Source organism: Micropterus salmoides, unplaced genomic scaffold (genome assembly GCF_014851395.1).
Source record: "Micropterus salmoides isolate LMB-PRFRI ecotype aquatic unplaced genomic scaffold, ASM1485139v1 Ms_hic_scaffold_17, whole genome shotgun sequence".
Classification (NCBI taxonomy): Eukaryota; Metazoa; Chordata; class Actinopteri; order Centrarchiformes; family Centrarchidae; genus Micropterus; species Micropterus salmoides.
The window spans coordinates 17,127,723-17,149,506 of NW_024040817.1; the positions used below are offsets into that span (position 1 = coordinate 17,127,723).

The 21,784-nt window shown below is 39.0% G+C and overlaps 2 protein-coding genes across 2 annotated transcripts; both read right to left on the reverse strand.

Annotated features, from left to right (window-relative positions):
• Positions 1-972: 972 nt before the first annotated feature.
• On the reverse strand, positions 973-11,251 carry sf3b4 (splicing factor 3b, subunit 4). Its single transcript, XM_038724003.1, has 6 exons — positions 11,133-11,251; positions 9,320-9,448; positions 8,610-9,152; positions 3,352-3,519; positions 2,956-3,117; positions 973-1,512 (listed from the first exon to the last, which is right to left on the reverse strand). Exons 1-6 carry the CDS (start codon positions 11,164-11,166, stop codon positions 1,340-1,342), a joined length of 1,209 nt encoding a protein of 402 aa, XP_038579931.1. The 5' UTR covers positions 11,167-11,251; the 3' UTR covers positions 973-1,339.
• Positions 11,252-12,046: 795 nt separating this feature from the next.
• lix1l (limb and CNS expressed 1 like) lies at positions 12,047-20,472 on the reverse strand. Its single transcript, XM_038724005.1, has 6 exons — positions 19,932-20,472; positions 17,495-17,658; positions 17,183-17,323; positions 16,533-16,628; positions 15,987-16,064; positions 12,047-15,263 (listed from the first exon to the last, which is right to left on the reverse strand). Exons 1-6 carry the CDS (start codon positions 20,269-20,271, stop codon positions 15,012-15,014), a joined length of 1,071 nt encoding a protein of 356 aa, XP_038579933.1. The 5' UTR covers positions 20,272-20,472; the 3' UTR covers positions 12,047-15,011.
• Between the last annotated feature and the right edge of the window lie 1,312 nt (positions 20,473-21,784).

The following is a 21,784-nucleotide window of genomic DNA, read 5'->3' on the forward strand; positions in this document are numbered from 1 at the left end:
GCGCATTAACGCCTTCATATCTGGAGGGGTTTGGCGCATGTCTGCACACAACCTGCGCCCATTTCTTCCACTTTCCTCCAGCTTTGCACGGACTAATGCGCCTTTAATCTCGTACAATTTACACTTTCCCCCCGATCCAAATAGGCCTACAGTTGAGCTAATGAGAGGCTTGTGCACACAATGAAACCCTTCATACAAAATACACACTATATATATAGGCTGTTTGTATATTCTCGCACGCATACCTTTCTTTCATCTATTTGCCTTTTTACAAATTACAGATGATTGTCTGTATACATGAATATCAAGTTGTGTGCACTGACATCACACGTGCCAGCACACCAGACTCCTGTTACCATGCGCCATATTCTTGATCTTCTACTGCATCAAGACCTGAAGAAACGCCAGCTTCTCTCGCAGTGATGTCGTCACCCGTGCAATAAACTGTCTCTATTGACATAAGAAATTAATAATTGAGTTTGCGTCTGTTTATTATTACTGAGCCATTATTATTATTTTCCTTATGCCGCAGCTCATATTACATAGCTGGAATTAATAGAAACATGAAACGTGGCACAATAACTGGAAATGATATGCAAGTGCATCCAGAGGATGGCGCTAATACTGAAAAAGGCACACCCCTCACAATGAGTCCGATTGACGTGAAATTTCTTACACAAGCCCACCATAATGGATTTTTTGTTACCAAGCATAACGCAAAAAAAGGTCACATACATATACTTTTAGGCTTTTGACTATCAACACCAAATTTAGGATAGGTAAGCTCAGGGACTGAGACACATTTATATTACAAATGAGCAAGATCGGCGCCATCAACCAAAATTATCTTTGCACAGGGCAGGGCTTAGCAGGAAATTGACCATAAGTCCTCAACCCTTTATCCAGTCAGCATAAGTCAGTCCTTGACAGTGACATGTCGCCCATTACCATGAAATACGCACATACACTGACTGAGAAGGAAAACCTTTGTATTTTGAACACATCACTGGTGTGTGCTGTCTTGGCACTACAGACACTAAATCTTTGTCTCTGCTAAAATTGCAGGTGAATCATTTGTTGGGCACATAAAGTAAAGCAAATCCTAACCTTTTTGAGCGACAAAACAAAAAACGATTAATCATGAAGTAATATTTGTCTGGGAGGGAACATTCCAAAACATGTACTAAAATTTTTATTTGTCAAAAGGTCTTCATCTGTACAGTGACCGAAAAAAATACAAACAGGGGGTTAAATTATTCTCACTATAACAAACTTGAGTAGATCTTAAGATGTTTTTTAAAAATCAAAAAGAGAGCCCATTTCTGCAGTCTAAGATGGATTACGGTGGCATTGGTGCTCTCATAGGAACGCGGGGCAGGACACCGGGGGGCCTTGGAGGCATTGGAGGCCCTCTCTGGAAGCCAAATGGAGGACGAGGTGGAAGGCCTGCACCGTAGCCAGGTGGAGGCATGGGAGGAGGAGGCCCTCTCATACCTGGAGGCACATGTGGACCTGAGAGAGAGAAAGAGGGTCATAATGTGATAAAAATCTTTATTGTTGACTATGTGGTCTCACCGCAGCCAAAGGTAACCATAGTAAACAGTATTTCATAAATTTAAGACTTATATGCAGGGGATCAGAGTTATGGTGAATAATGGCCAGTTTGGAGACACTGCACTATACAAAAAGGGATGAAAAAAATGCACTCTACCGAAATCATGAATTTAAACAATTGTCTATTATATATTCTAGCTTTTTATATATTCTAGCTTTTCACTCCTCCATTCTAGGAAACCAGATTCACAATTTTTCCCGAAAACGTTTCACATGTTTTTTCACTTCATATTAAGATCCAACTTGTCAAATGATTTTAACTCTCTACAACATTTTAGCTACACAATATTGGATGCAGATCAAGTACGCCTTTCCAGCAACCCACCTCCAGATAAGGCTGAAACTGTAATTTGCACATATGGCTGGGCGATACGGCCAATAATGATATCATGATAAAAAAATTCATATCATTATTTCATTAAAGTTTAAAGGCAGATTTCTGCTCCCGAGTGAAAGTTGAAGAAACCAGATGGTTAATTGTGTTTTTTAAACTTTTCTTTATGGTCAGGACATAACAAACACTTAATGCCAAACAGTGGATCCCTTATCAAATTTGAGGTAGACATTAACTATTGTGATAAAATATTTTTTCAGTTCCTTTTCCTCAACAAAATAAATTTTAATAGAAAAATTAAGTGCTAATTTGTTTGTGATTCAAATGAATTTAATCAAATATTTATTGGCCATTTGTTACATTGTTATTGAGTACAATGTGTTAATTATCATTGTTTTATTACCCAACCCTAATTGTATGTTAATCTTACAAGTTCAAAGCAACTGTGCGAGATCTAATAACGTATTGGTCCCAATCTGTGTCAGACTGTATGATATCAGTGTTGAGGCATGTCAAATGGTGCAGTGAGCGTCTGGTGAATCGTAGCGCTACAGTGTTTTAAAAAATAACAAAAAAATACAGATCAAGCCATCAACTCATGCCTTCCACAGGTGCAGCTCTCATGTTTTGAAAGTTTGGCAAACAGCAGCTTTAGTCATAGTGCTGGCATCTGACAGTGTCCTAAAATCAGGACCAAAACTTAAACAGTTGACCCTCTTTGATCCACAGAGCTCTAAATCAGCAGACCATCTTTTATGATAGAGGAACACAGATTTTATAAAGCTTCTTGTCAATCGTTTCTTCACTATATGAAGTAGTTTTCAGCTATAGTGAAGGCTTCCATTACTAGAAAACATTAAATCTGTTTCTGCTCAAGAACATAGATATGTAGAATTAAGGTTATCAGTTGTTCTTTTACGGACAATACTGCTTCTCCCCCAATTAATAGAGGTAGTATTTGTAAGCTGAAGAGACTTAAAGACTGGAGGAGACGCCACAGTGCTTACCCATGGGAGGTCCATACGGCGCTCTGGGTGGCATGCCCATAGGCGGGGGTGGGGGCATACCAGGAGGTGGCGGCGCCCGTGCTTGATTTGATCCTGGGGGAGCAGGAGGTGGGGGCACCATGCCAGGAGGAGCTGGAGGAGGCATGGGCATCTGAGGCATACCTGTTTAAGACAATGAGGCATGTTTGACACAGTTTGTAATGAGAAAGTGTCTGATTCCAAGTACCTGAGACTTATTCCTTTCCTTTAGTTCTTGAAGATATCCATTAACATCAATTACAGAAATTTGTGGACACACAGGCCAATTAAATATGGTCAAACTTTGGCCGTATATTTTTGCGTAAATTCCCACTTGCAGCCACTGTGGAAACATTTTAAACTTTAACAATCAATCACCTGGATGCATGTTGGCAGGAGGGAAGGGTGGTGGTCCGGGAGGAGGCCCACCACCGCCAGCCTGTGGGCCTGGTCCCCCTGCATTTGGAGGCATGGACATTGAAGGGGGCATTGATGGCGGCATCGATCCAGGAGGAGGAACAGGAGGAAAACCAGGAGGTGGCATGCCTGCACAGACACAGGTCATATTTTAAAGTTTTCATTTCATATCCTGTAAGTATACAAAGTCAGCCTGTCTGTATTCTACCTACCTCAGCCTTTGTTACAGTTTTTTAAATTTCATTAGTTTCTCATAAAGGGGGCTCATTTGTCAGCTGTCGTGTTCACTTTTAGCTACAGAGATCACCCAAGATCAAACTTCACTTACTGATGAAAGTAAGACCCGTTATCTACTCTCATATCCTCACCACATTCAACTAATCAAATCTATAACTATTAGGGGTGTTATGAGACACTTAGCTCACAAGACAAATTACATGAAGTGGAAATGGGTATTTATGTAAAGGGAAACAAAATTCAGGTGACAAAATATAAAACTATAACAAAATACAATGCAGTAAGCCTCTCAGGCATTCTGTGTTGCTTTCCGATATGTTTCTCCTATAGATCAACTTTTCTTGTTTAATATCATCCTTGCTAATTCAGCATACATGCATGTGCCCTGAGCCCTGTTGTTTTTGTTCTCATTATTCTTCTTTCTTTCTTCTTTTTCTCCGCTAAAAGTGTTTGGACAGCAAAAACTGCTGCACGAAAACTCACCAAAATTGCCAGATAGGTTGCAAATTCCACCCACTACTCAGGCAAATAAAATGGCACTCACAGACCTCTAGGGCTGTAATCAACCAAAGAAAATCTTGGTCGGCTAAAGTCCTGAAATTTTCGACTAAAAATGACTTAATTATTATTTTTTTTAAATTAGTCAGCTGTGCACTGTGCGCAGTACTTGGTAGCCTTGTTGTCCGCCTAAATGAATTGTAAATAAACATAAAAAAAAAATAGTAGGCTATTTGCAGTTTATTAAATCGTTTTTTATCTAATTATTTTGCACTAAATGAGTCTGTCGACCCTGACAGCAATGCGTCACGTGCACCTGCGCAATATCATAGCCTACGATTTACGAAAATAGTACTATGTTGCTTGTCAACTAGTGATATCATCACAAGAATTGTTGAGGAATATGCAACATCATTTAGACAATTATTTTTGTCATATGTTATAATAATAAGTTTATTAGACACTATGATCATTTCAGCAGAGCGCAGCTGAGCGCTCAGCTGAGCGGCGGCAGACACGAATAGATTAACTTAAAGTTTTTGCTCTTAATAAACACAAAAGGCACATCCACTTTAATGTTTAATTATGTGATTCCTTTAGTGTTTCCACACAGAGTGCCATATTAGCCGTGTTGTCACATACAACAGAAACTCTCTTTGCTTCTTGAATTCCAAAGGTATCAGCAACTTCAGATAGTCGCGCAGCAATGTTTATTCCCGTGTGCGCCTCTTCTATTTGTTTTGTCTCAAGCACAAGACTCTGTGCTTTCCAGTCTCCATCAATGAAATGGGCAGTCACTGTCATATAGGACTCCATTCTAAGAGATGTCCACATATCTGTGGTCAAGCTCAGTCCCTCGCTGTGTTGTATTAACTCTGATACTTTCTCTTTGAGTCCCTCATATTTTGCGGTTAGTGCATGCGTGATTGTGTGGCGTGCTGACACGGTATATCCAGGTTCCAAAACTTTTAACAAGTTCTTAAAACCTTGGCCCTCCACAACAGCAATGGGCCTCATATCCTGAACAATAAAGTTAACAATTCCTTCCGTTATATTATTTTTCCGTTTGGATGATAAAGGAGGCTTAAAATCCAGTGTGCTCTGGGTGTGTCTGGGGGATGACGTCATTATGGATGGATGCGCCTGCATTTATAAAATGATTATTACACTAAAACATTGAAATAATTCGAATTTTGATATGTTCATATAGCCTACTCAAAATAGAGACAGGGCAACCTAACGCAAACAAATAAGTTTACCGCTTTTAGATGGTACGTCATGTTTGTCATCGAGCTGTGGAAGGCAAACTGTTGGTTGCAAATTTTGCATTGAACCTTTTTCCCGTTGTCAATTTTAACAAAGTGCTTCCACACTGTCGATGTCTTTGTTGTTGACATGTTAGAAGACGGACTATTAAACACTCTCACAGTTAATTATAGATAAATAATAGGCCTATTTAGCATCAAACCTTCTATAGCCTACTTATCTGTCTCTCTTCTCCTCCGGGGGTTGGGCTAATCCAAAAAAGTAAAAACAAGGGGGGTGTTCTTAAGACAGACTATTACCTGTGAAACAGGGGTGCTCTGAAAACACCCCCATTAGCAATTAGTGGTTTCCACCTGATGAAGCGCGGCAAAACTGATGAAATGAAAACTGATTAAATGAATGCGGCAAAAAATCGACCAATCAGAATTTTGGTCGAACCAGAACGTACCGACCAATTAATCGACTGGGACGTTACAGCGCTACAGACCTCATGGTGGCACTATAACTATCAACTTTATGTTTTTGAAACTTTGGCAGGATCATCAACGGACGTCGCTGATCATAAGTTATATCAAAGGAATTTTCATACGTCAATCTGTTTTTTTCTCATAAAGTTTTACTTGTGTTTTTACGTACAATTTTACATAAATGCCCGTAAATCACAATTGGCTTAAAATATTGTAACCAATCTTGACTCAGATGCTCGGTCCGAGCTTCGCTGAACAGTCCTGGGATGTTCTTCCACTAGAGTTTATACCTCGTGATTCGCTGCATAGATTCGAACAAAATTTGGTTTGTACGATCAAGGGTCACTACTCAGTTGATTTGGTATTGATTGCTCAGAGTGGGCGTAGCTTATTACAACAAATGTAAATTTCTAGACATTTCTCATTCCAAACTTCAATAAATCTAAGAAAATCACCAGTACATCCTAGAGAGCTGAAATTTTCAGCACATCCACTGATATGTGACAAACGTTTGCCTCACTGCAACCTATGGTCAATTCAGAAGTCAGTCACTATATTTTTCAGAATATGCTAATTCAATTAACACCTATATCTACACAAGTCTTTCTTAAAATGCTACCAAAAATCAACAACATCAAAGACATTCTGTTTCAAAGGGTTTTTAGATTGGTCAAATGGTGAGTCTGCAGTGATATTCAGTATCTTGCTATAACTTGTACAGTATGCACAACATTTTCTTTTTTGCTCAGTTTGGATCAAATGCCACCAAAATAATTGACAACACACCCAAAACTGCCAGAATGTGTGATTTTTTTTCCAGAATTTTCTCACCAGTATTTTGACTGTTGTGAGCGGTTTAAGTTTAAACTGAGAAAAATATCCAGATCTGTCACGTGACGTCACTCAACTTGTGAGAAGGTGTGTGGAAACAGGATCTCACCAGTAGCTCAGTAAGTCACCTACTCTGGAGATCTGAAGTGCCGGGGTTCAAATCCCCATGTGACCAAGTCAGACTTGCAGAAATTGGGGTTGTTCAGATCATAGTGAGTTTAAGTTTTCTATTTTATTTGGACCCTGTGACACTTTCTTCCTATTTTTCTCTGCTAAAAAGAGTCTGTGCAGCTTGAACTTTAAAACTTGGAAAGAAAATGTTGCATGTACATTAGTGGCGGGAATCTCTGGGCACCTCACGATTCGATTACGATTCAGAGGGCTGCGATTCGATTATAGAACGATTATCGATGCATCACTTTTTCTATACAGGATCCCTGGATAATTACTAAGCATTTAATTTGCACATTAAAATCCAAAAGAAACATCTCCTAATTAGCTTAAAAGGACTTGTTTGCATCCCTAATATACTTTATTAACCTCAGCTCTATGGTCCATTTCTTTAACATCAGCCTCCTCTGAAAGCAGACATATAAAAGTTAATTATTAGGATATAGCCTACGGTTTGTGTACACAGGACAGAGCTGTACACCAGTTTAGTCTAAGCTTGTACCTGATGTTCTCTACCCTTGGCTAGTAGGTTAGTTAGTAATGACATACAGCTGATAATTAATATTACTTAGTTACTAATTTAGCTTAAACGTTACATAAATAAATATTTTAGCACATTTCACAGGACCCAATGACGCTTTACACATCGTTACAAAACAACAAAAAGTCATTCAGGATTTAATGCCTTGGTAAAGAGCTGGGTTTTTAGTAGATTTGTGAAAGTGTCCAGACAGGGAGCATTTCTGTGGGGATGAGGTCCAGAGGGTGGGGGCTGTGACGCAGAATCCTCTGTCCCCAAACTCCGGCTCTTTTCCAGGGGAGATGTTAGCTAGGTCTAACAGCCTTCACTTTTCCAGCCGTTGGGGAAACAGACTTTTATCAACGGACACACAGTGACCTACGCTGCACGTTTACTACCAGACTGAAACTTAATGCTAACAGATTCCTCCGCTAACTTTCACTGTCTCGTTTGCCGCTCGCTCGGCCTCTCACACAGGATACACATAGAGCTGCAGAGCGTCGAGTGTCACCATGCTCGCAGTGTCTGAGTTAAAATCATCACGTGCGCATTGATATTAATGACTGTGTGACATTTTAGTAGGGTGGTTATTCATTCTGTAGGTGTCAAATACAGGGGCACACCGGTCTCTCTGTTGTGTGCGCTCGCAGACGGTCCGGCCGTGGCACTTCCCGCGAGGTCCGCCTATTGCGTTCCGTCAACATTATGTTATAATTAACTTTTAATAATTGATTTTTAGACATTTGTTAATCGATTCATAATCTTCCACGTCAGTATCGCGATGCATCTAAGAATCGATTAATTCTCCCACCCCTAATGTACATGTAATGATACTCTCTGACCTCAAGGTGATGCTGTAAAAATAAGTTTGCATTTTGGCAATTATCTCAAAGATTAAATTCTTTCATCACTTTAATCATTTGCATCTGTTCTTTCCTCTGAAAATGTCAAATGTTGCGTTTTTCACAACGCCACCTCCTTCACATCACATCATTGCCGCTTGCAGGTTAAAGTCCCAAACCAAGCAAGGTTGCACCTCAGTGTTTAGATGTTTAAATTGCATAACTCTTATTATTAATGGGATCTTTTCACATATGTTGATGAATAGTGGTTGAAAATTTTCTACATTACTGCAGCGGTTGTTAAATAATGGGCAACTCAAAAGAGAGGAGCCACAGAACATCCAAATGTTTTAACATCTACCCTGTGTAACAGTATTTCATTCATACCTGGCATGGGCATCCCACTTCCCATTGCCGTCAGGACCGGCGTCGGAGCACTGGGTGGTGGCGGAGCGTCTGCAAACAGCTGATGTGGCCTGTCTGCCTGGGAGAGAGGGTTTTGTGCAGCCAGGAGTCGTTCTGCAGCTGAGCCATGACGTTCTCCCTTCGAATCCTTCTTGAAGGCATAGGACACTGTGATAGGCCTGTTGCAGAGATACTGACCATTCATGGCCTCAATGGCGGCATCTGATGCGTCAAAGCTGGCAAAATTGATAAAAGCATAACCCTTGGAGTTGCCAGTGTCTGGGTCTCGCATGATCTTTGGCGTCTGGAGGATCACGCCAAAGGCGCTGAATGTGTCGTAGAGCAGCTTCTCATCAATCTCCGGGTCCAGATTACCAATGAAGATGTTAGCACCCACATCCAGGTTTTTATTGTGTGCAGAGGCCTTATTAACTCTAATTGGTTTGCCATAGAGCTTTATCATATTCATGATTTTGATGGCATAGTCAGCATCCTCTTCACTGAGGAACTCAACAAAGCCATAACCTGAGGAGGAGTGAAAAGGGTTAGCTCCATGATTGATATTTATCTACAAAAGGAATTCAGCAGGGACAGAAAAAAAAAAGTGGGGCTGTTTTTTATTTTTTTTTACCTTGATTGATATGTTGCTACCTTGGAAAACACAGTTTTAGAGAATATTAGCAGATACTCACCCTGATGTTGGCCAGTGACCCTGTCTTTGGGCATGTGTGTGTTGACCACAGGACCAGCCTGCAGGAAAAGCTCCCATAGTAATGGCTCAGACACTTTCTCGTCCAAGCCGCCGACATACACAGTGGCATCTAAAAAATTAATAAGAATTTAATATAAATTTCATTCAGTCCAGCCTTTAACCTTGGTTTGGGTTCAGTCAAAATAAAAGGCAGCGACTGCTGCCGCTAATCTTCCATTTATCATGTATAAATACCAAATGTGTTGCTTGTTTTTCTTCCTTTTACATAAGTCTGGTAGCCTGCAGTGGAGATTTATTATCGTTTTTACATGCAATTGAATTAATGATGATTTACTATGATGAAATGTAACCTTATTATAACTAGTTTTGGATGTTATGTAGGTCCATATATTCACTCTTTTACTAAGCAGTGAAATAAGTATGACAAATGAATAAACATTTGTATGAGCAAATTTATTACATCATATAAATCTACTAAAAGTATAAATATGGAATATAAAATACTCATAGAAAATACATAAAATAAGGGCCTTGAGAAAACAATACTGTATTGAATATGAAAAATATATTTAAAAAAAAAACTTAATCAACACATGCATCAAAGTAAAGAAAAAAAGTGTTTTTATAAAATAAACTGTTTAAAAAAGCCTTAACTGATAATGATCACAAAGAAAAGTCAAAGGCATTTATAAGAAGATAACTCAAAAATCACACACACAATACACATCTAAATTAGAAGAAAATTGCAAAAACACACAATTAAAGATCTTTAGCCTCATCCCTGTATATTTGAGCTTTAGCATGAGTGCACTGGTAGATCAGTATATTTTTAGGAACGATACAACCACTAATGAATTCAGAAACATATCTGCAGATGAGATTCTGTGAGTAGGCGTAAACCAAAGTGAAAAGGAAAATGTGAGATTAACAGGGTTGTATCCAAGCTGCAGAACTGTGAGGTCAAAGTGTTCACTGTATCAGTTCAAAGGCCTATTTTAAGTATTTCATGAAGAGAAATGAAATGTAACCTTATTATAACTAGTTTTGGATGTTATACGACCTGAAGTTTACAAAACATTTCTCAAAATAATATTAAAAACCTTCATTCTAGTGGCTAAGATTAAAGTTACACATAAAAGCAATAGGATCATAGGATCCCTTTGCTACATACTAACTGATGTTGAATGAAAGCTTGTGGCGTTTCAGTTCTTTGGAAAAGACAGTTAACACCCTATTGAGATTACTCCACAATTTATAAAATATCAAAATAATATTACACAATTAGTAACCTAATAGTCTGATATGTTGTCCTTTTACATATCAAATGCTGTGTAAAAGCACCTTAAGCGAGACCGAAATCTTGGTACTATCAGAAATAAAGTCTGATCATTTGTTAAGTCAGTGATCGCCGAGTTGTGCCACATACTGTTAGCTTGCTAAGCTAACTTTAGTTGTTAGCCAAAAGGACGTGTCTCTCTGCGTCCAATATGTTAACAAGAGTCGACACATTTAGAACAATCAAAACTCAACGCTACACATATATTACTCTGCAGCAAAAACAGTAAGAAATTAAAATAAATATAAATGAATTGAATTGCTAAGTTAGCGGGAAGCCAAGCTAACAACTGAACACTTCCATGTGATCGACCGGTTTTACCACAAACTGTTAGCAAAACAGGCGACCAGAGACGCTCATAAAACGACAAGGTGAGCAGGCTGAGGTGTAACCCACAAGCAGATTCAAAAACGACCGAAACAAAAGGCTGAAACAGGTATAACAATGTTGCAGTTACCTTGGTTTCTCTCTGAAATTGGTCCCGCTGCCATGTTAAATGAACAACGCACGGCGAGCGTCCTTAACTGAGGCCCCGCCTCTTCCTGTTTGTGTGCCGGAGGCGGACGTAGTAATACAAAATAAAAGAATCCTTCCAAATATTTCTGCATTTGTTTAAATAATCTTTTACTTTCGTATTTCGCAACAGTAAACTATTTGAGAAATTAGCTTATTCTTACTGAAAGAGGAAAGGTGGTTTTATTTTTCATTTTCTTCGTACAATATGTATTTAGGTTAGGCTTGGTTGTGGAGGTGAGAGATTATAGCAAGCCAAAGATTATTTGTTATGTTGAACTGAATGTGTTTCAACTGCATATCCACAACAAAGGCTATCATCCACACATCATCTGTTCTGTTGTTTTATCCATTTACCTGTTTGAACCTTAATTAAAAAGCTCAACAAGGGTCAGGGGCTGGAAATTAGCTTCAGCTAGATGCCCCATACTGAATTCGTATTATCACTTGCATTACAATATTTATTTTTTATGTAACAGTGTTTATCTGTATTGTTCCTGTTGAAAAAAAACCTTTAGTATGGAACCAGAAATTCATGTGCAGTCATAATATTAACACGTGTTGCCTGGAACAATTGCAAAGATCTTTTTTCTCTTTTATAAATTTCCTGGGTAATCCATGTTACCTCCATCAAAACACAGCTGTAGCCCAAATGTGATTTGGAGCATGTATCCCTGTGTATACAACATACAACGTGTAAATTTCATCTTAAATTGTTTGTGAAAAGCTACTTTTTCATTAGTGTAAATTATGCTTGTACCACCATTAAAAAATATTATCCATTTACTTGATCCAAGTTATGTAGGTTCATATATTCACTCTTTTACTAAGCAGTGAAATAAGTATGACAAATGAATAAACATTTGTATGAGCAAATTTATTACATCATATAAATCTACTAAAAGTATAAACATGGAATATAAAATACTCATAGAAAATACATAAAATAAGGGCCTTGAGAAAACAATACTGTATTGAATATGAAAAATATAAAAAAAAAAAAAACTTAATCAACACATGCATCAAAGTAAAGGAAAAAAAGTGTTTTTATAAAATGGATAGGAAAAAATAAATTGTTTAAAAAAGCCTTAACTGATAATGATCACAAAGAAAAGTCAAAGGCATTTGTAAGAAGATAACTCAAAAATCACACACACAATACACATCTAAATTAGAAGAAAATTGCAAAAACACACAATTAAAGATCTCTAGCCTCATCCCTGTATATTTGAGCTTTAGCATGAGTGCACTGGTAGATCAGTATATTTTTAGGAACGATACAACCACTAATGAATTCAGAAACATATCTGCAGATGAGATTCTGTGAGTAGGCGTAAACCAAAGTGAAAAGGGAAATGTGAGATTAACAGGGTTGTATCCAAGCTGCAGAACTGTGAGGTCAAAGTGTTCACTGTATCAGTTCAAAGGCCTATTTTAAGTATTTCATGAAGAGAGCTGCAGGGTCTTTGCCAAGAAGACAACATTATTTAAAAAACATTTTCCTACTTGTGCTGCACACATATTTTGTAAGCTGAGTACCAAACAAACACTATATAATGATTAGAAAAGCATACCAAAGGTAGTAAGATTTAATAGATCCTTCATAATCTAATGTCATGTAACATATTTAAGGAATAGTTCGACAATTTGGGAAATACGTTTATTCACTTTCTGGTGGAGAGTCAGATGAAAAGATTGATATCACTACATATGTACTGTAAACTTTAGACTCTAGAAAGTTACTGGCCCTCGATGAATAGGCAAATTGCAATTTTTACACACTTATTTTTGTTTTTACAGATTAAAGAAATGAGAAATAGCATATGAACTTGTCAGTTTTAGGGGTGCTGGTAGGCAAATTTTATTACTGTTCAACAGGGCTAGGCTAACCTTTCTGTCTTAATGGTACACTAAGCTAACTGGCTGCTTTTTATGTAATGCACAGCAGACATGAGAGTGGTGTCAATCTTCTCAGCTAACTATCCACCAGAAAGCAAATACAAGAATTTCCCTAAATATCAAACTATTCCTTTAAGGTACTGTAACAGTAATATAGCATGTAATCTATATTTTAACCTTTACATGAAATGACAAAAAACATCATAAAGCAGAGTAGAACATACTTTAAAGACCTCATAAAATGAAATGAAAGTTTTGAGTTTTTTACATGTCAAACTATTGCATGTTACAATTTCCATAAAGGCACAATGATCCCAGGGAAGAGATACAAGAATACAATAATAAAATTGGTTCTGGCTCCATCACATTCCATCTCTGCTTCTTCTTCTTTTTTTCTATTTGCCGTCTCCCAAAAATTTTGTGTAATCAGTTTCTGATGTTGACAATCCACCAGCAAGACAGGCCCTCCTGCTGTTTAACCCACATAACTCAATGCCCACAGTTCCCTCCAACCAGAGCCTCTCATTATCAATTAAACTCTCAATTCCATTACATGGGGTCTTTAAAAGACTACTCACTGAAAACCGTTCATGCTTATAATGTATTCAATACTTTTAGATAGATAAAGAAAAATAAAGATATCACATTTACAGTATAAACGAATTCAGGTCTTTCAACATAAAAAATATTTGAAAGGTGATAAGTGCGTGTTTCATACATTTTTGTTAGCCCGTGGACACACACTAGCACTGCTAACAAAGTTCCGAACTTCCAGTTCGTCAAAAACATAAACCACAAGTGCTGGTACTGTTTTGTATTGACTACAATAACTCATACATGATGAATCATTCATCAACTCCACATTTTTCCTCCAGTCACTACAGTGTTCATGCTGAGGTCCCGGGCCTACATTTTAGTCAACAAAGCAACAACTCCTCTTAACTCCTCCAGATGAACCACTTGACACAAACACAATCTGTATCACGAGAGTAATTCAATAGTCTAAATGTCAGCACCGCTTAACAGATCCCTTAGTTGATAGCACACTGAAAATATACATTCAGCTAGTGTCATGGTCACCAAGCGATCAATGAACACTAAAATAGTTGTCAGGAGCCTTCACAAACAAAAAGAAAAAAGATAACTTAGTGATGGTTCACTATCTGATTTTTTTTCTCCAAAAACCTGAGCTGCTGTCAGAGCAATCAGTCTCCTGCTGACAAGTACCCACAAATTATTACATGAGCCAATATGTATGTTTCATTTCTTATTTAAATTTTGGTATCATTTGAGGATTTCCACATACTTTTGTCTCTTTGCTGTTCTTGCTGTGTTTGTGGCGACAAAATATACTGATTATTCATGGACACAGGGTATTTGCCATCAAGGTTTAAAGACCCATACATTTGACCAGCTTCACTTGCCAGACTCCAAAATACTATGTGCAAGTAAACCCACCCAAAACATGAAAGAAACCAACTTCAGAATGATCCATACCCTGATCAAATGTGTTTGGTTTGATGGGTCATATTAACGTATGTCCTGTACATTCACTGATGAAAGGCAGGCTGTGTTTCTGTACGTCTTCTTTGACTAAATACTGTATGAAATAAAGAAATAAACAAACATGTAAACCTCAGTCAGCTGGTATGCCAAGCACGTTTACAGGTGTTTTTTTTTTAAAGCACTGTAATTGTATCCTGTAATCACGAGGCACAAAGAGGTAACGGCTATAGCGGTAGGTGTGTGTTTTATGGACGGCTGTGCATACTGTAAGTCAAAGGACTGATTACCTGGTTGTCATAAAAAAACACAAGAAACCTAAAAGTTCAGATGACATCACCTTTAAATCTATGAAGGGATCAATACTGTTACCAGGAATCCTATGGAGTGTGAAGGCATGTTTCCAAAATGGACGGTAGGTTTAGTGCGAGGGCAGGGTGGCAGTGTTGGCTGCACTGAGTTGGCCCACGGCTAACATCAGGATGTCTTTCTTCTCTTTGTAAAAACGCAGTTCTCTGCCCGCCAGCCTGGCGTCCTCCAGTTCTCGCTCTGTCGATGCCACCTCCTGCGCAATAGTGGCCGCCACGCTCTGTTCCCGGTTCACCCAGTCGGCAGCCATCTGAGTGCGCATGTCATCGTCCAGAGCCCGGTGGGAATAGTGAGCCAGCACTTCCTGCAAATAAAATAAGTTCAGCAGTGTCACAGAGGGAAAGCTAAGTGGTCTCACCAATTCGAGATCAACACATGACTTCAGTAAATCTCTGTCCATGACTGGCAAAACTCTCAGCTAAAGGATCGTGTTTCCAATCTGAAGTAGTGAAGCAGCGCCAGAAACGATCAATCCACATTAAATACAGTTTCTTCTTGAAGTGTATTTCAAAGATTCAGTGTTTCCGCTCTCAATTACATTCAGTTAGTCGCAGTGGGCTGCCAACTCAGTTTTTAGCACCACAGCAGTCCCTGGCCTCATGTTACCTGACCTACAACTGCTCCCACGGGATTTTAAATGTGGTAAAAAAGAGAGCACTGGTATTGGATCAGTACTCGATATCGGCAGATACCCTGAGTTGAGGTATCAGATGTGGTATTGGGAAAGTAAACCTCAATTTGGTGGTGTCCTAATTTGAAGATACGTCAATGACAACCAGAGATTATTTTTAAAATCAATCTTTTAGGTAGCCTGTGTTAGAATTCGGGAGCTTGTTTTCCAGCTCACCCCTGCACTCTAGCAAGGCTCCCGCTCATGGTGAGCAGAGAAAATGTTTAATCTGTCTGGACCGGTCATGCAATGCAGGGAAAGATTTGACTCTCTGTTTAGGAAACTTGATGAAAAAGCGATGAAAACTACTACTGTGCTTGGATAACTGAACCCTCTCTGTGAGATATATGACAGTACCTGTCGGGAACACTGTCGTTCTCTCATGGCTTTGAGACTCCCGTTCCAGTGCAACAGCTGGAACACAGTCATCAGCTCCTGAAGCACAAACACAGCCAAGCCAGCAGTAATAAGGCATCAAACTCGCTTCAGAACACTCGATATGTAGCAAGTTCAGTATTGCAAAGAATGCATGCTTCCTTCAGACTTCCTGTTTCCTATTACTAGACACAGGGTTAATATGTTTTAGCCTCAAGCTCCATGCTATAAGTAAAAGATAAGCAGAATATCGGAGTGTAAGATGTATCCACACGAAATGTTGTTTATTTGTAGAGGGGTGTCGCCAGAATGCAATTGGCATACAAACTAGACATCTCTTTAAAACATTTATTTGGTCTCTATCTTTACATCTAAATTTTATGTATGCAAAATCCAGCTCAACACATGCAAAACACTTAAAGACAGCACCTGGGCTCAAACTTCGCCAACGTTAATTCCACACTATTTTGTCTGCATTTGTTTTGCATAAAATGCTACACGACACAGACATTCCAGAAGTTTAAGCACCTGAAACTCCAGCATGGATTTTCCTTTGTTGGACTCAAGCATGAAGCGAAATGCCCCAATTCCTGTGTTGGGATTGTCAGCCTCTTCTCTGTTTCCCTGAAAACAACAACAGCTAGTTAATTAAAAATTGTTTGTGCACACAAAAGCTCGGCAAACACTGGATTTTTGGGTGAATATAATGATGAGAAAATAATGAAGAGAGGATATCTAAAATGTGTGTTGTACACAGAATTAAACATTTTTTGGTAGTGGGGGTTGGCTGTAATAATAATATGTGATGTATGTTTCCTTGAAGAATGTCCAAAAGTTTCAGTGGTTTACATTTACGACCTATACATCTATGTAAACCATTTTATACAGAAGCCACCTTGGAAAAAGTGTGAGATTTTGGGAGGCAATTCAAGGCAAACTAATCTTCCTTAATGTTCTTTTCAAAACATCAATTACTGGAATGTGTTGTGCAAACTTTCAAAACATCTACTGTGCTGCAAATATTCATGTGTGTGTTGCCAATTGTATTACATATACATACATATTAAGTCAGATGCACTACTTGCATATCTTACATGTGTCCATGTGGTACTATACTGCAGATATACTGTTACTTTGCTTCCTATGGACTGACTGTAAATTTATTATACGTAACTTACATTGAAGGAGGCCAGGGCCTCACTGACACTCTTCTCAATGAAGTCGTCTGTGATGCGACGGGAGGGGTGTTCATTGAAAACTGAGTTCATCAGAGCAATCTTGGCAGCGCTGCGCCTTGCCTCCGCCTTGGTGGGACAGAACTGTCAAACAGTGAAGAGAACATGCATAAGCCGTCAGATACATTCAGAAATACAAGATATACAATCAGAAAAGCCAAAGACAGCCAGTGTATCTGTGGAGTAAAGATGTCCATTTGTCCCTATTAAAATTTGAATTTAAAAAAAACTCCTGTTATCATGCAGACACTGTACCTGGAAACTTCCGAAGCAGCTGCCTCCGGGAAGACTAACATAGCAAACATATGGAGGGCTGTTGGATGGGACCATTTCATAAACAACTAGAGCTCCGTTCCGCAGGTCGGCCCCTCTGGTCAGCTTCATCTGCCAAAACTCCTGTAAAGCTTCCACCACGTTTACTGCGGGGCACAGAGATAAAAGCAGCCTCGTCACATTGTGGTATATCAACACTTTCTTTTATGAAAAACCTCCACTTACGTAAAAACATTCTGGTTTCTAGAAATCTAAATACTAAATACTTTAAGTTTGCATTTAAAGTGCCACTAGTTAATGGATGTGCAACATCCTCTCTAAACACAAAGGTGAAAAGGGTGGAGAGGGAAGAGGGGGGGGAGGGTCATCTCAAGGATGCCAGAGCGTTTTCCTGAAATATTTAGGTGGCTGCTTAGAGGAAATTCTGCATCAGCCCAGAGGAGCTGCTTAAAGAAACACACTCTCAACTCTACACTTTATGAGTTTAAAGTTACATTCTTGCCCTCCAAAGGGAAACAACAACAAAGAAAAGCAGTAAAAATGGTCGACTGAGTCAGAAATGATCATCTGGGTTTGCAGCCAACATTATCTAGGGCTCTTTGACTTCTGTTACCTCACAGCTCTTTCCCGCTGAGCTCCCACTGTTTGATTCGAACACGGGCAGCCTGCTTCTCGCTCTCGTACTGAGTCTGGAGCCTGATCAGTACGTTGTAGAGCTGCAGCTTTGCAATTATTGAGGCCTCCGTAAACAAGCCGAGATATATACTGACATTAAATATATAAGTCCCTAAACTACAATCCTCTTACTCTGTGTAAAGAAAAAGTCAAACTATAACCTGTTCTCTTGTTGTTAGCCAATTATAAAGTAATAACATATGTGCTATTGAAAACACCAATTCAAGTACAAGCTGCTCTATATTACTTTCAGCAAAGATATAAGAATCCATAACGTACTTTTAAAGTATTACAGATTACATATTCTTTATCATAAGTATCCTTCCAACAGTTAACTTGGCTCTAGGTGTATGATGAGCCACGGGATAGTATATGTATTCTATTTTATTGAAAATGTAAAGTAGTTTCTCCAAAGTTGGCTCACCACCAAATTCAGACCCTGACAAAGTTATTTTTGAGCATGTCAAGGTTTCAGAACGATCATAAGAAAACACATTTTGGTCTGTTTTTTATCAGTTTTTGAGCATGTCCTGAAAGATAAAACAGAGAGGATGACGTGACAATGTTGCTAGCTCAGACTAAAAATCACAGTGGTTTTTAATGCAAATTTAAGCCTTATAATTTCTATGGCATAAGTATAACTATACCACAGAGAAAAATAAAGAAAACCCAAAACACAATGTAATGTATGGGAAATAAATATTGCCATAATGCGTGTTTTTCTGTAACAGCCCTTTCTTCCCAAGAGTTAATCACAAAATTGGAGCAACATTAAGACAAAAGTATCGCCCTGATAAACCAGTCTTTATGGTGCTGCCAGCGTTGACGTGTTAAGTAGCCTAAATGGGATAGAGGAGGGAAGAAGCTGTTAGTCAGAGACCATGGGGAGACAATCTTTTGGAAATAAATCCTATTAACAGGAATACTCGTATTAGCGCCAACTGCCAACATTATAGCAGCTTTTTGGTCTTTTCAGTTTGCTGATAAAAAAATACTTTTAAAAAAGGTGGGTAACTATTATTATGAGGCAAACAGCAATCAATGTGAGAATTTAATTATATTTTTCTATAAATAAAGTTAACATAGTACCCATGTGGTACTACTTACTAAGAGGTTTAGTCTGGATGAGACACAAAACATTTTTGGTCATCTCTAAAAAGATGGTCAAACTTAATTTTTCTCAAGAAAATAAGAAAATACTGGATAAACAGATTTTACTCTTTACTCTCTGTACATATTTGCTGACAGTAGTATGTAGCCTAAAACCCCTGTCTTTCCTTTGTTAGTAGGCTAAAATAATATTTGTATAATACTGTAATATTTTTCACCAGTATTTTACAGTGTCCAATGTAAAACAAGAGAAATTGAACGTTGGTAATTTTGGGGGCATAATAGTTTATTGTTTGTAAGGAGCTCCTTTAATGAAGTGATTCACCCCACATATATATAGCTGTGTAAATATCAGAGGAAAACTTTAAAACATAACGTTGATACTGCATCAGGTGAATATCACCATAGTACATGGTAAAACAAAATAAAGTGGTTATATTTGACACTATGTAGCCAAACATGACACAAGAGTGTTGCTACTGTTTTTTTCCGCTGCTAATACACTTCCAAACAAATGGCGCAGCTGAAGTGGCTTTCTGCTCTTCAAAACTCCCAAAGTATCACCAGAACAACATGACACAGATTAACACCATCATCTCCACATTAAACAGAGCTTAATCGCCGCTGAAATTACCTCTGCCATAACCTTGTGTGTGTTTGGCGAAGCTGCGGACCACAGCCTCCACCGCCTCCTTCAGCACCGCCGGGTTCCCCGGGTTACAGTGGCCGGCAGCCCCCGGCCCCAGCCCCGCTCCGATCCCGCCGTACAGGCTGTGGAGCTGCAGCGGAGGCGGCGGCGGAGGAGGCCCGCACGAAGCGGCCAGAGAGGCCGGGGAGGGCAACAGCGGCGCGATGGGGACCGTCACCCCGGGCCGGAGAGAGGAGCGGAGAGTCCCGGTGGGTCCCGAACCGAACCCAATCCCTGGCTGTAGCCGCTGAGGGCGGATACTGTCCGGGATAACGTTAGATTCCATTGTCCCAACGTAACGTCTGCGAAGTCCCGGTCTGGAGGAAATTTACACCGCGATCAACTCCCGACGGTTTCTGGTTCAAAAATGGTCTGTAAGAGCTGAATGAACAAAGTGTCTGCAGGGTTTTGTCAATCACAGCAGAAAGAAGTAGCCTACTTAGCCGATGTTCATTCGACACATATCACTGCTGCTATGCATCCTCACTCTCTGGATTAGGCTGCGGGATTGTCAGTCAAATGGTGCCTTCAAGGACCCCTCGTATTGTAGGCGAGATCTTCTCAGCTAAAGATTTTTTGCATGTTTAGTCATTGATATCCGTGTTTTTTGTCCATTATCTACATACTACACTGATATGATAATATTTTTGTATTATAGGCTATTATTCTAAGGTTTTGTTGTTGTAACTGTGTCTATGTTTTTGTGAATGGTGTGCTCAATAATTATATTTCAGGTCATTGTTTGTGTCTTTATTGTGACTGTTGTGTGTTTTTGGTGTACCATTAATCAGTTAGTTTTAACATTGTCGTGTTTGTCATGTTTCAATGCAAACACCAAATCTGAAGAATAGGCTATTTCCTGTCTGGTGAATGGGGATATTTATCCATCATAGACCAACAGAGATTGTGCCAAAAAGAAGTGTCCAAATAAGGTTATCTATACATGTGTGAAGATTCTAGTGGTTATTGGTTCAAATCAAGACCCTAATGCTTACCTAAGTTAACATAAAGTCATGTTTTGTGTCATTCAAGCCACATGCAACACTTTACATAGATTCAGTCAGTAATGAAACAAAATAAAGATAATGTTGACATTGGGTTACCTAAAATGCATAATGAATAATGGAAGTGCATCATTCTCAAGGCAGCTGCGTAGTCCAAGCAGGAAGAGAGGAGACTGAGAGACAATCTGACCTGCTGTTTTGGAGAATCACTGGCTACAGCTACCACTGATGTTCCTTCATAGAAAAGATTGGAGAAAATTCCAAAAAGAAAGTTTTGTGTGGCAGAACTTTGTTTATCATCTCACAAAGCCCTCAGATTTATCATGTCCCTTTGAAAGGGGCCCGACCCCTAGGTTGGGAATCTCTGGACTAAACTGTATATGAAGCAGTTAAACTAGATCTACTTTGAGCAGCTATAACAGTAAAATGCTGCTTACAGCACCATAATTATAACATTAACACAGAATTAACAGATTTCTCTTAATCTTATTCTGTTTCTCCACACTGCAGATTCACAATTGTTTTTTCTGTCTGCTCTGTTTATGGGATATATGTCGCATGTCTGTTCATCCTGAGAGAGCAATCTCTCAATAGTTGCTCTTCCTGAGGTTTCATCCCTTTTCTTTTCCATTCCAGGTTGTGTGTGTGTGTGTGTGTGTGTGTGTGTGTGTGTGTGTGTGTGTGTGTGTGTGTGTGTGTGTGTCTGTGGAGTTCCTTACCTGAATTGAGTGTCTAAAGACAAAGTATGTCATATACTATACATATTGTAAAGCCCATTGATGCAAAAAATTGGGA

Coding starts and splice junctions, on each gene's coding strand:
- sf3b4 (XM_038724003.1), bottom strand. CDS start 11,166: ATGGCAGCGGGACCAATTTCAGAGAGAAACCAAG. Junction 9,449..11,132: donor AATTTCAGAGAGAAACCAAG/GTAACTGCAACA, acceptor TTAATTTTTTAG/ATGCCACTGTGTATGTCGGC. Junction 3,520..8,609: donor AAGTGGGATGCCCATGCCAG/GTATGAATGAAA, acceptor GTGTCTGTGCAG/GCATGCCACCTCCTGGTTTT.
- lix1l (XM_038724005.1), bottom strand. CDS start 20,271: ATGGAATCTAACGTTATCCCGGACAGTATCCGCCCTCAGCGGCTACAG. Junction 17,324..17,494: donor GCTGCTTCGGAAGTTTCCAG/GTACAGTGTCTG, acceptor ACTGTTTGACAG/TTCTGTCCCACCAAGGCGGA. Junction 16,629..17,182: donor AGGCCCTGGCCTCCTTCAAT/GTAAGTTACGTA, acceptor TGTTGTTTTCAG/GGAAACAGAGAAGAGGCTGA.